This window comes from Theobroma cacao, chromosome 5, assembly GCF_053813885.1.
Source record: "Theobroma cacao isolate CCN51 chromosome 5, ASM5381388v1, whole genome shotgun sequence".
NCBI classification, from domain to species: Eukaryota; Viridiplantae; Streptophyta; class Magnoliopsida; order Malvales; family Malvaceae; genus Theobroma; species Theobroma cacao.
Window position 1 is genome coordinate 38,465,107 of NC_142643.1, and position 12,772 is coordinate 38,477,878.

The window sequence follows — 12,772 nt, forward strand, 5'->3', positions numbered from 1 at the left end:
CAAGCAACTGAGTAAAGCCATTAACTACAAGTTTGGCTTTATGCTTGGTTAATGAACGATCAGAATTGAACTTCTTCCTGAACACCCACTTTACTCCAAGAACATGATGATGATTAGGCCTAATAACTAAACTCCATGTCTTGTTGAGATTTATTACATTAAGCTCTTCTTTCATGGCTTCAATCCATTTAGAAGATTTGAATGCCTCTTTAGGTGTTGCAGGTTCAAACAAAGCCATATTGCAACTTTTATAAATATCTTGCAATAATCAAGTGCCTCTCACATGAGGCTTATCCACTATTTGTTCATTGTCAAACACCTTTTCACTGTTGGTAGGATGGAAATCAACATCCCCATTTTGAATCCTAGTATGCTGCACTTGATTAAACTCCATATTCCAGTAGGTTCTTTCATTAAATGACACATGTATACTTATAGAAGCTTCGTTTGAATCAATTTGATGAACTTTATAAGCCTTGGACTGTTGATTTTAACCAATGAAGATTCCTATGTTTGCCTTAGGCTGCAGCTTATCTCTAAGTTCTTCAAGCATATGTTGATAGCAAAGAGACCCAAAAATCTTTAAATAATCAACAGAGGGCTTGATATTATGCCAAGCCTTATAAGGAGTTTTGTTGTTGACAGCTTGAGTTATCAAAATGTTTTGCAGTTATACTATAGTGCTAGCTACTTCAATCCAACAAGTCTTTAGAAGCATTTTTTTTTAAAAAAAAGGCACTTAGGCATCTCAACAATGGTTCTGTTCTTTCTCTCACTCATAGCATTATGTCTAGGACAGTATGAAGCAGTTAATTGATGAAAAATACCTTCATTTTCTAGATAACTTGTGAACTCTAAAGAAGTATATTCTCCTCCATTATTTGTCCTTAAAGTCTTGATCTTGCAACCAGATTCATTCTTAACTCTTAGTTTTAAATTTTTGAAACATAGAAAATACCTCTAACCTGTGCTTCACGAAATAGATCCAAGTCATTCTAGACATGTCATCAATAAAAATAACAAAATATCTACTTCCATTTAGAGAAGGTTCACTCATAGGTCTAGCAACATTATAGTGAACTAAACCTAATCTGTTAACTGCTTTATTTAGGCTTTAATTGGGAAAAGGCTTTTTGGTCAGTTTACCAAGCTAACATGAGCTGCACACAGAACCATGTTCATGCAATTTTGGAAGGTTCATCAATAAACTAGAGGCACTAGCTTGCAATAATGACATATAATTGCAATGGCCAAGCTTTTTGTGCCACAAATATGTTTGTTCTAATGAAGACTCTATTACAGAAAAGCAAACATTACCCCATTTTATAGGAAAACACTTCTTGACCATAGAAATTGACATCAAATATTCACCTGGAGGCTTATAAATTGTGCACGCATGATTTTTAAATAACAACACATAATGCTCATCAACCAGTTGACCCACACTCAAGAGATTTTGAGTTATTTTAGGAACTAAAAGCACATTTAGTACATACTTGGTGCCTAAAATAGTTTGAATTGCAACTGTGCCATTCCCTGTAGCTTGTAGTATATAACCATTTCCTATTTTTACTAAAGAACAATGATTAGTGTCAATTTCAAAAAATAACTCAACCTTTGAAGTCATGTGATTTGAACATGCACTATCAATAAGCCACTGATTTTCATCTGTTGAACTAGAATTTATGGTAGCCATAAATAAGACTTTTTTGCAACTTCAGCCTTCTCAACTTATGTTGTAACCTGTGGTTTTTTGTCTACTACATCAGCTCTATTCTTGCAAACTCTTTTTACATGTCCCAGCTCCTTGCATGCATTACATTTGACCCTAACTCTAAACTAGCAATAAGATTTAGCATAACTCTTCTTCTTATAGAAAATACAAACTGGAAGCTTTCTTTTTCTATTATGAAATCTTCTATTTGGAGTACCAACTTTATCTTTTTCTTTGACATTATTTGGATTCTTTTTAAATGAAGAATCTGCATGAGCTTTGCCTTTTATACGAGCAAATAAATCATGATCAACCTTTTCATCTCTCCTTGCTGCTTTTCTCTGTTCATTAGCTTTCAAGGCATTCACTAAATATGAAATTGTGAGTTTTGAGATGTCCTTTACCTGCTCTAGAGAAGTAACTGTAGCATCAAACCTCTTTGGTAAGCTCATCATAATCTTCTCCACCGCTTTACATGTGTAAGAGAATCTCCCATAAGTTTGATTCTATTCACCAGCTTGATCACACCTTCAACAAATTCACCCACTGTTTGACTTTCCTTCATTCTCAGAAGTTCATATTTTCTTATGAGATTTTGCAAACGTATCTGTTTACTTCTTGCAGACCCCAAAAACTCCTATTCAAGCTTACTCTAAGCCTGTTTTGCATCTCACACCCCATAATTCTGCTGAAGATTGACTCAGACACAGCTGAATGTATGAAGGACAGAGCTTTATATCTTTTTGTAATGCCCTTTTCATATTGCTTCACTTGAGCCTGTGTAGCATTCTGTTTTAGTACTGGTAATTCAGTCTCATTTTCAACATCATTCCAAAGATTAACACCTTTCAGAAATGCTTTCATTTTGACAGCCCAAATAGGGTAGTTCAAACCATCAAATGTAGGTGGTGATTGCTGTGTAACAGTTAAAGTTGAAGTTGACATCATTTGAACAGTTTTGGTAGGTGAAAAAAAAAAAAGATTTTAGGATTGTGTTTTATTGTTTTTGTGGCTCAAAGATCAGTTAATACTCTGATACCGTGATATAGTTGATATAACAAAACAGATGATAAAGAAACATTAAGAGAAGATAACTTTGTTAACATCGATCGAGATACAAGCATTTATATACAATATGCATGACTAACACTTGCATAAAACAACCAAGTGTTAACAAAGGATTAACGTTAACATGAAAAGCTTACACGTTTATAAACATCAAGAGTAGCATAGGTTCTGGTTTATTAAACCAACACAACGAAGCAAAATGGACACATGTCCAATACTTAGTTTAAAAACAAGAAACAAGAAACATGACTCAAGTTAGTTTTATCTCAACAGAAGCGTCCTGGTTTTCTGTTTCCTGCTCCTTCCTCTGCGATTGCTGTGCTCGAATTGTTCCTGTTCTGTTTGTGCCTCTGTTTCTTTCGCTGTTCTGAGGTTGCTTCTTTGTTGCCCTTTAATGATTTGCCTCTGTGGTCCATGTCTTCTACTTCGTTTTTATTTTGCTTTGGGGTTTTCCATTTTTTCCTGCTGGATGTCATTGGTTGCTAGTTGTTGTTTTCTTGCTTTTAGGCTCATTTGATTTTGATTTGCTTTGCTGCCCTTCTACTTTTCTGCCTTATTTGTCTCTCAAGTGGGCTGTATTACTAATTTCAGATGGCCTTGTATTGACATCATCTGTATCACTATCTTTAATTATAGTAAGAGGGCAACAAGTTTGCCGATCGCCTTGCAAAAGCTGGTGTTGTTAGATCGAATGAGCTCCGTTAGGTTTTTAATTCCCTTCCTGTTGATGCTTCTTCTACTGGTTGATGTCTTTTTGGGAATTTTACGTGGCTGGCTTCCTTTGTTTTTGATTTTTCTCTTTTGTTGTTTCGGTTTTGTTGCTTTTTCTTTTGCTGTTTTCTTTCTCTGGTGTTGGGCTACGTGTTTTGTTCTTTCTGATTCCTCATTGGACCTGCTCTGTTTTGCGGTGTAGCTTTGCAGCTGCTTTCTTTAGTATGCCTTTGCTATTCAATATATATATATATTAAATTAATGCAGTTTTTTTAACTTATCAATTTTAATTTATCATATAGAACTTAAAAATGTTTGAATTAAATTATTTTATTAATTCAGGATTTTAGTAACGGGTAAAGTGGTATTTATAGTATTATTGTTATTTTATTTGATGATATTTAATAAACTGGGACGAAGATATTACTTAAAATGCATGGATACCTTAAGAAGTGCCCTTAGGGCACTTATATAAGCAATAAAATTAACTTCTATTTATTTTAATTCTATTAAACTTGTTCGATAAAGTAATTTAGGATTATCAAAATAGATTCTCATACAATGGTGCATTCAATGTAATTTAAAAATAGAAGTATCTCACAGGTTCTATACTATACTTTTTTCGTCAATTTAATTCTTCTATTCCCATATTGATTAATTTAATCTTTATTCTTTGTGCTATTGAAGCCCTCTGTTTAATTAATTCCATCCAAATTGATCATCTTGACGTATAGTTGACATATAAGATTATTTTGTTTTTGGTTACATGGCATTCGAATAAGTTTTAAGCACATAGTAAGTGACAATTTAAAATTAAAACCGGCATCAGATCTAGAATTAACCCACCTATATTTACATATTATTTTACTATAAATATAATAAAGTATTATTTTTATATTAATATTTTAATATTTTAAATATATCTTGAGGTTAAAATTAAAAAAATTAAATAAAAATTATTCATTTGGATTCAGATTGAATGTTGAGTTTATTATTTTAAGATGTTTCAAATATTTTTTCAAATAAAAAACAATTTTCCAATTCAATAGTACCATTTTCTGAAATATTAATTTTAGGTGAAATCCTTTAACTTTTGCAACTTCTAAGAATAATACTTGCAAAATAAAGAGCAAAATACCTTGTTTATACAACTTTTTATTATTTGGAAAAATAGACATTCAATTTAGAACACATACAATAATATTATTTAAACATAATATTCAAAAAAGGTGTCTAAACTATATAAGAAAAATTCAATTTGAGGTTTATATTTTTATTATGTCAATTAAGTTCATATATTTTTATTTTAACTCAAAAAAGTCATTTTTTTTCTCAGCCAAAAAAGATTTGTATTAAATCACTGAAGCACTATACAGTGAGTCTAGTCATAAGTTGTGGGCAAACAGCGGCTCACATTAGAAAAATCAAAATTGCCAACAAAACTTGCAGTTTGCAGTAAAACTAGGAAAAACTTCAACATATCGCCGTTGACATAAAAGAAAAACAGAACAAAACATAATACTAAGCACATGAAGAGAAAACAAAACTCAACACCACATTAGCCACCAAACCAACAAGTGCGATGATCAATCAACTCCATAGCTTGCAAGAGAGTCAGTAAACGAATTACCCTCCCTATACACATGCTGGAAGGAAACCATAACAAGGGAGAAACATAGCGCGTCGATTTTATTGAATAAATGCCACTTGTTCCATAGCCTTTGGTCAAAGTGTTTCAATCCAAGTGAGTGCTATCATCGAGTCGGATTCAAAAATTAAGGGAGATCCAACATATGAGGAGGCATAAAACGTTGTGAATCACGGAGGACTTCTCCATACCCTGTTAGGCCTAGTTTGCCTCAAGCCGAGCCATCAACATTAAATTTGAATTCCCCTAAAAGAGGTGACTCCCATGAAACATGAAGATGATATTGGTGAAGGGGAGTTCTTTTCAGAGAGGCATGGTGGCTTATGCCACCAACCTAAATCATCAACAGCATCCATACCTTCACAAGCACGAATCAAATACACTGAGTTATTACGTTGAATAAATGCAGTCAGACAAAATTACAATTGTTAGTTTAATATCACGTGTTCGATGTTGTGGCATGTAGACATGCCATTTTGAAAGATGATATTGCCATGTGACAGATCATGTGATCAAAGATGTTGCTGATTGGATTTTTTGTTGTTGACTTGGTATTTTTTCTCCTCCCGATCTAAATGTTTTAAAGTCATTGGTATTTTACGATTGTCCAAAAACTTTTATGTCACAAAATAAAAGTGCAGGACTTTATGTTGGAGAAAATAAAAGTTCATTACGTTATATTATCCTATATTCATCAAATCAAACAACATACAAAACTTTGACACTAATGCAAATTGTGAACAGATTTCTACGAAATCAGAACAAAAATTTATGCATACGATCAATATATTACAAAAGGGGAATAACGTTTTACCAGCATTTTTCTTCGCTTATAACTGTTGACTTTTCAGACTAAGCCAGTTTCATGCTCAGCTTGCTATCTCTTGCTGGTAATAATTTGCATGTGAAAAACAATTAAAATTTATAGCTGAATATGCAACTAGCCTTAGATCATGACTTTTAAGCCTTAGATGCATGAATTTGCAATTTGCCTTCGTATTATTATCCCTTTTACACTCGGCTTCAACTAAAGGTAAATGAATAATAGTTAAACTAATGATTTCACCTTGCAAACTAGTTTGCTGGACATAGACTTTCCTTTTGGTTTAGGTGACAAAGTATAATAACATTATGATGCCAAACTAGTCTCTAATAGGAATAAAATTAATTTGCCAGCAAATTCCTTAGGCCATGTGAGAAAATACCACTCCAAAATTTTCCTGATCTGTTTTTATTTTATAATTTGTCATGTGGCATTAAATTGACATCTTAACTTTGTCTATTGATAGTTCATCAACAATTAGTGAAAAAGACTTATTTGTCTCAAAATAAAACTATAAAAATTTAATTAAATGCAATAGAAGTATAACGACCAAATTGATTATTTTTTATATGATTCAAGAAATTTTTTTATTACAATACATATTATTTATAATAAAAATATAATTGACCAGAATTCTGACCTAAAAGAATATATTCAAAGTTGATTAGGATCCAGTCGAGCCTACCAAAGTTTGACGGATAGCCCAACCCTCTTACATACCTACACACATCAGCAAAATGATTGATATATTGAATAAGGACAAAGTGGAGAAAAGCTGTTATACCAAAAAAATAAGGGTAGGCTTTTAGTATTTAAATGCAACCAATACCGTATAAGAGCCCTCGTAGTTTTTGGATTTTTATAGAATTTAAAGAGCTTTTCGAAGTAGTAAGTTATAGGAAAAATATGGGTTTGAAGTACGGCGGGTCCTCATTGAGGTTTCTTCTACTTGTTTTTGTAGCTGAATTTGCTTTTCATGGCTTCACCTACGGAGAGAAAGGTATTCTAGTATTTATTTTGCGGGAGATATTTTAATACTTACAATGTTACATCTAGCTATCCAACAGTTGCTTTCGAGCAGACTTTTGTAAGCTATAGATATAATATTTGCAAGGCATCTCATTTTCAAGACTTCGATTTAGGTTTATATATAATATTTGTTTTCCTTTTGCATGCATATATGATTTGATGTTATAACCAATAATCTCTTTTATTTTATAAATCTCATCTTATGATTTGAAATATATCAATTATTTGCGATTTTAATTATTTTTATTTACAATTTTTCATAAATGTATCAAATTCATCAATTTCATCAACTACTGTTAAAAATTAATGAAATATGTCACCTAGTGTCACTGCCACATAGATGTTTATATAGTAAAAAATGTAAATCCGAAATGTCAAATAGATCTACTTAATTTTTGTCAAATGAACATTCAAGCTTTTGAATCCACTTATTTTTGACATGTAGATGTTTATGCGATGTCGACGTGATAAATTTTGTCAACAATTAGAATGGATGAATTTGAAATACCTTTTATAAGTTATAGATACAAAATTTAAAATTTAAAAGTTAATTGAAATAAAATATTATATAAAGTTTATGGATATCACTGTAATTGACTTTATTGTAACATTCAAGTGTCTTTTTTATGATAATTTACACATTCAAGTTTATGTAATTGATTTTTTTTTTCTGTTTTCCTTTGTGAGAAAAGTCATGAAAGATACGTAATTAACCCAAGATATCATTTGCAGCTCCTAATTATAGCTTTATCCAAGAAGCAACCTCTGCTCCAACAGTCTCATTCTACGACTACATAATCATTGGTGGAGGAACTGCAGGCTGTCCATTGGCTGCAACTCTGTCTCGAAATGCAACCGTTCTAGTCTTGGAAAGAGGGGCGTCTCCATATGTCAACACGACCAAGATAAGGATAGAGAACGCTTTGTCTACTCTTACAGACACCTCTCCCGATTCATTCTCTGAACCGTTAATCTCCGAGGATGGAGTCGTTAACATCCGAGCACGAGTGCTCGGCGGTGGAACAGTGATTAACGCAGGGTTTTACTCCCGTGCGGAAACATTCTTCTTGAAGCAAAATGGATTGAATGAAGCATTAGCAAATGATTCATACGAGTGGGTTGAAAGGAAGTTGGTATCCAAGCCAGTCCTATTGCAGTGGCAATCTGCGGTGAGAGATGGGTTGCTTGAAGCTGGGGTTTTGCCATATAATGGGTTTATGTATGATCATATTATTGGGACTAAAACTGGTGGAAGTATTTTCGATGAAAACGGAAACAGACATACCGCAGCTGATTTGCTTGAGTATGCTGATCCAAATAACATTAAGGTTTACTTGCATGCTGTTGTGCAGAAGATCACGTTTACAACAACAGGTAATTAAGTAATGCATTTATTTTTCTAAAAATCAAATCACTCTAAGTTTTGGGTTTTAGGTATACGTAAACCAATCGATAACCTCATCAATTATTACTCTTTTGACGTAAAGCATTCAATAAATTTACTATTATGGCAGTTGGATTGAGGCCAAAAGCTCAGGGGGTGATCTTCTATGATGCACAAGGAGTAAAGCACACGGCATTCTTGAAAAATGAATCCATGAGTGAGATAATTTCATCAGCAGGTGCAATTGGGAGTCCACAATTGTTATTGTTGAGTGGTATTGGGCCCGCCCCTCAGTTGGAGGCACTTGGTATCAAGGTGGTGCTAAACCACGCCCTTGTGGGTCAAGGGATGGCTGACAATCCATTAAACGGTCTTATAATTCCTTCTCCTGTGCATGTTGAGCTCTCACTCGTGATAAATGCGAGCATCACCAAATTGGGTAATTATATAGAATTTGCCAGTGGATTTGATTTTTCTGCCCTCTCTGTTGCTCAGAGTCCTGCCAACTTGAATCAGGTTTTTACCCATTGTTATACTCTCATTGACATTTTATTTATTTATTTATTTTTCTTTTTACATGTGATTTGGAGTTATATAATTATAAGTAATTATCTTATTATATAAACTTCATTCTCTCATTCTAGAATTGGAAACATATTGACACAATATTAAATATGTGAATTTAATTTTTTGATGATATGATAAGTTAAATCAACTCAAATGAGTTTGTGATATTTTATCTTTTGAGTTGGGCTGTATTTCCAGACGGGAGAAGCAATGGCTAATTCACCAACAAATCTTGGGTTTATTTTCGAGAAGTTCAATGGTCCAATCTCAAAGGGTTATCTTGAGCTTCAAAGCACAAATGTGAGTGACAACCCTAAGGTTAGGTTTAACTACTTCCAAGCACCTGAGGACTTAAGGAAGTGTGTCCAAGGAATGAAAACCGTCATCAAAGTTGTGGATTCCAAATCATACTCGAGATTCCGTGACAACAACACAACAACACAAGATCTTCTAAACATGATGGCTAGCATGCCCTTGAACCTGAGACCAAAACATCCTAATTCTACAGCTTCCCTAGAACAATACTGCATAGACACTGTCATGACCATTTGGCATTATCATGGAGGGTGCCAAGTTGGAAAGGTTGTTGATCGAGATTACAAGGTCCTTGGTGTGGATAGGCTCAGGGTTATAGATGGTTCTACCTTCAGTTTCTCCCCTGGGACTAATCCTCAAGCTACACTTATGATGCTCGGAAGGTAATAATATTATTTATTACTCTTATTTAATATATTTGTTAGTTTGAATAGATCAATCATTTCGTATATTGATAATAATGTAATTTGTTTTCTATCAATTTTTGTTGCAGATATATGGGACGACGGATTTTAGAAAATAGAGGAAAATGATCCAATCTAGTTTCACGCAAGCATGCATAATAATTTCATTTCGAGGAAAAAGAAACGGGAAACAGGAAAATATGTCAGAGGGAACATATCTAAACTTTTGCATGCTTGGAGTTCGATTTTTTTATGTGTTTAATAAAATATATGTTTAATAATCACGTGCTTTACATGTGACAGTTTGATGTGGAGAAGCATGCGGGTGGCACGTGATGAAATAAAGCTTGTCAATTGGCTATTAAACTTTAGAACTAGCTGAAAAGTTAGTTGCTTTCTCCTTTTCGTTTCCACTTTTGGAGTTAAAACAGAGTATAAAAGGGAGGCTTTTGTAATAATTTTACTTATAGAATGAATACAGTACTAAATTCCACAAGGATTCTCTCTCTTTCGCTTGATTATTTCTCTCAATTTTATATGGTATTAGAGTAGCATTAGGGTTTTTAGTGCAATTCATCTTTAAGAATTTGTTAATGTTGTTCGTTATCTGAACTTTAATTTGTTTTTTTTTTAGATAGTTTCAATAGTTTTATTAATTTCTTGTGCATCTTGATTTGATTCATTATTCTTACTGAATCTTGCAAAACAATTAATAGTTAATTCTTCTAATTTAAGATCTTCGGTCACCATACTATTTTCATCACATTAATCATCTTATATCAATCGTATTTAATCCAAAAATAACCCCGAGTAACTATGTTGAGTGGAGCAGATCCTTTATGCTGGCTTTATCCATAAGAAACAAGATAGATTTTTTTATGGAACAATCCCAAAACCAAATACATTGTATGATTTCTAAGCAGCTGTAATAATTTGATGGTGGCATAGTTTCTTTATTCTATCTCACCACCACTGCCTCAACAGTTTTATATATGGACTCTGCCACACTGCAACATTCCAGATATGCAATTTGCCAAGCTATCCTAGAATGCATTGATAAGGGTGTTCAAAAAAATAAAAGAGAAAAACTTTTATTGATTGTTTTACTATTTTTTTGAAATGTAGATACTTCATTCATTGATTATTTTACTAATTGAATCCTAGATTATCTCATCGTATTCATGTTAAATGCAAATTGATAATTATAAAGAAGAAAAAAAAATTACCCTCTCTATCCAAATCCTTTTATTAAATTTTCCTTTTTAGGATGTCCAAAAATAAAATTCTCTTAATTTCCTGTTTTCCATATCCAATATTATTACTTTTTCTATATTATAAATTTATTTTTCATATATATTTTTTAATTTTTTCAGAAAGAATTGAACATTAGAATTATGAAAATAATTTAAGATTTTACTATAAAATATGTTCAAATCGAAACTTTTGTCAATCTTTGTGGAAATGAAATGCGTAAAAATTTTTAGATATGAGAGTAACTAAATTTAGTGCTCAATATAGTAGAATAAATAAAAATTTGTTGCCATCGTAAATAGAATTGCAAAGAAAAGAAGGATTATTTTAACTAGATTTCTATTTCCGTAATTAATAACTCCACAAAGAAAAAAAATGAAAGGATTGTTTTTTGTATTCCTATTTTGTATGTTCTTTTTTTGCACTTTATAGAAAAAGAACCTAAACATAAAAACGAGAAATGAGAAATGAAAAATAAAAAATGACTGCTTACGCAGCTTGCGCTCAGGGATCCTTAGGAAATCATGGATTGGTGCTCGTTGTTATATTTCACGTTTTATGTTAGAAGAGTGAGGGGACCATAGTAAGAATATGTCTCTTGGTTTGGCTCGAATATGTAATGCTCAGAGATGAAATGGTCGGCCATTGGGTGATTTCCACCCCCAACAAATGTTGAAAGTATCAAATAAGCAAAAGGTTTCCAGCCCCAAAAGTTAACTAAGGTTGCATAAAGAGCAATCTAAATAAATAAGTTGATGAACTTCTAATAAACAAAGGGTTTTGGTTTGAGAAATAGAGGGCGGAGCTCATAGAAAAAGAGTTGGAAGATGACCCATATGGCTTTTGTTGAAACATTAGTCATAAGATGGGCTTCGGTGTAGCTTGGGACATCCATGTCTATGCCATTTACCCCTTGGAAACAATGATGCTCAAGGTGATAGTTCTGGAAAGTCACAGAGTTGGGCACACCAATAGAGAGGTTAGCAAAAGTCCTAAGCCAACGGTTGTAGACAAGAGTTGAGAGGGCAAGATTGTGCCTAAGCTCATGGATGGTAAGAAGAGGTTATGGTTGGGGAAAGAAAGTACAGGCAGTTGCCAATATCTTCAGCCAGCTAGCATCATGTAGGGAAATAGCTGTCCATAGCTAAAGTAAAACAACCACACTAATCTTGAGAAAAGCCAAGGGATTAGGGCCAAAGAGCTCTTTAATTTGAGGTTACTGAAAGAGGATCTGACGTCTCCTTAAAGCATGAGGCTTTTCTGCATATGACTAGAAAAAAGTTGTTTGCCATTACTACTTCTTTCTCTTCCTCTCTCCTTTCCCCTTTCCTCATCTCTTTCTTTACAAACCATTTATCAGTTTCTCTTCTTCTCCTCATTCTATCTTTTCTCCAAACAAGATGTTTGTTTTTCTTTGATTTTGGGTTCATTCTTATGATTTGATTATTGAATATGATTCTATGAATGTTGTTAAATGGATCAATTTTCCTAACGAAGCTTCGGGGTGTTTGAGGCACATCATTCTTCAAATCGAGTCCTTAAAATCTCAACTTGGTGTTTAGTCGATTGTTCATACTCCTCGATTGGGAAATTCCTTTACTGACTCTCTTGCCAAACAAAAAGTGAGGCAGGATCATCCCTTCATTCTTTTCTCTTAATCTTTGGGTTTTGCTCCATGATGTTTCTCTTTTTTCTGTCCCTTCTGCAACCATTGAAGCTGATATAGTTGACATAACAAAACAGATGATAAAGAAACATTACTAGAAGATAACTTTGTTAACATCAATCATCATTAGCTGAAGAGAGATACAAGTATTTATATACAATATGCATGACTAACACTTGTACAAAACAACGA

The 12,772-nt window shown here is 33.1% G+C and overlaps 1 protein-coding gene and 1 pseudogene across 1 annotated transcript; one reads left to right on the plus strand and one right to left on the minus strand.

The window, feature by feature from the left end:
* The first annotated feature begins 6,870 nt into the window (after positions 1-6,870).
* On the plus strand, positions 6,871-9,792 carry LOC108662095 (protein HOTHEAD-like). The gene is made up of 5 exons (XM_088806737.1): positions 6,871-6,964; positions 7,726-8,367; positions 8,508-8,893; positions 9,143-9,642; positions 9,753-9,792. Exons 1-5 carry the CDS (start codon positions 6,871-6,873, stop codon positions 9,790-9,792), a joined length of 1,662 nt encoding a protein of 553 aa, XP_088662863.1.
* Positions 9,793-10,621: 829 nt separating this feature from the next.
* LOC108661999 (sphingolipid delta(4)-desaturase DES1-like pseudogene) lies at positions 10,622-12,248 on the minus strand (annotated as a pseudogene).
* Positions 12,249-12,772: the final 524 nt, after the last annotated feature.

Coding starts and splice junctions, on each gene's coding strand:
- LOC108662095 (XM_088806737.1), top strand. CDS start 6,871: ATGGGTTTGAAGTACGGCGGGTCCTCATTGAGGTTTCTTCTACTTGTT. Junction 8,894..9,142: donor GTCCTGCCAACTTGAATCAG/GTTTTTACCCAT, acceptor CTGTATTTCCAG/ACGGGAGAAGCAATGGCTAA. Junction 9,643..9,752: donor ACACTTATGATGCTCGGAAG/GTAATAATATTA, acceptor TTTTTGTTGCAG/ATATATGGGACGACGGATTT.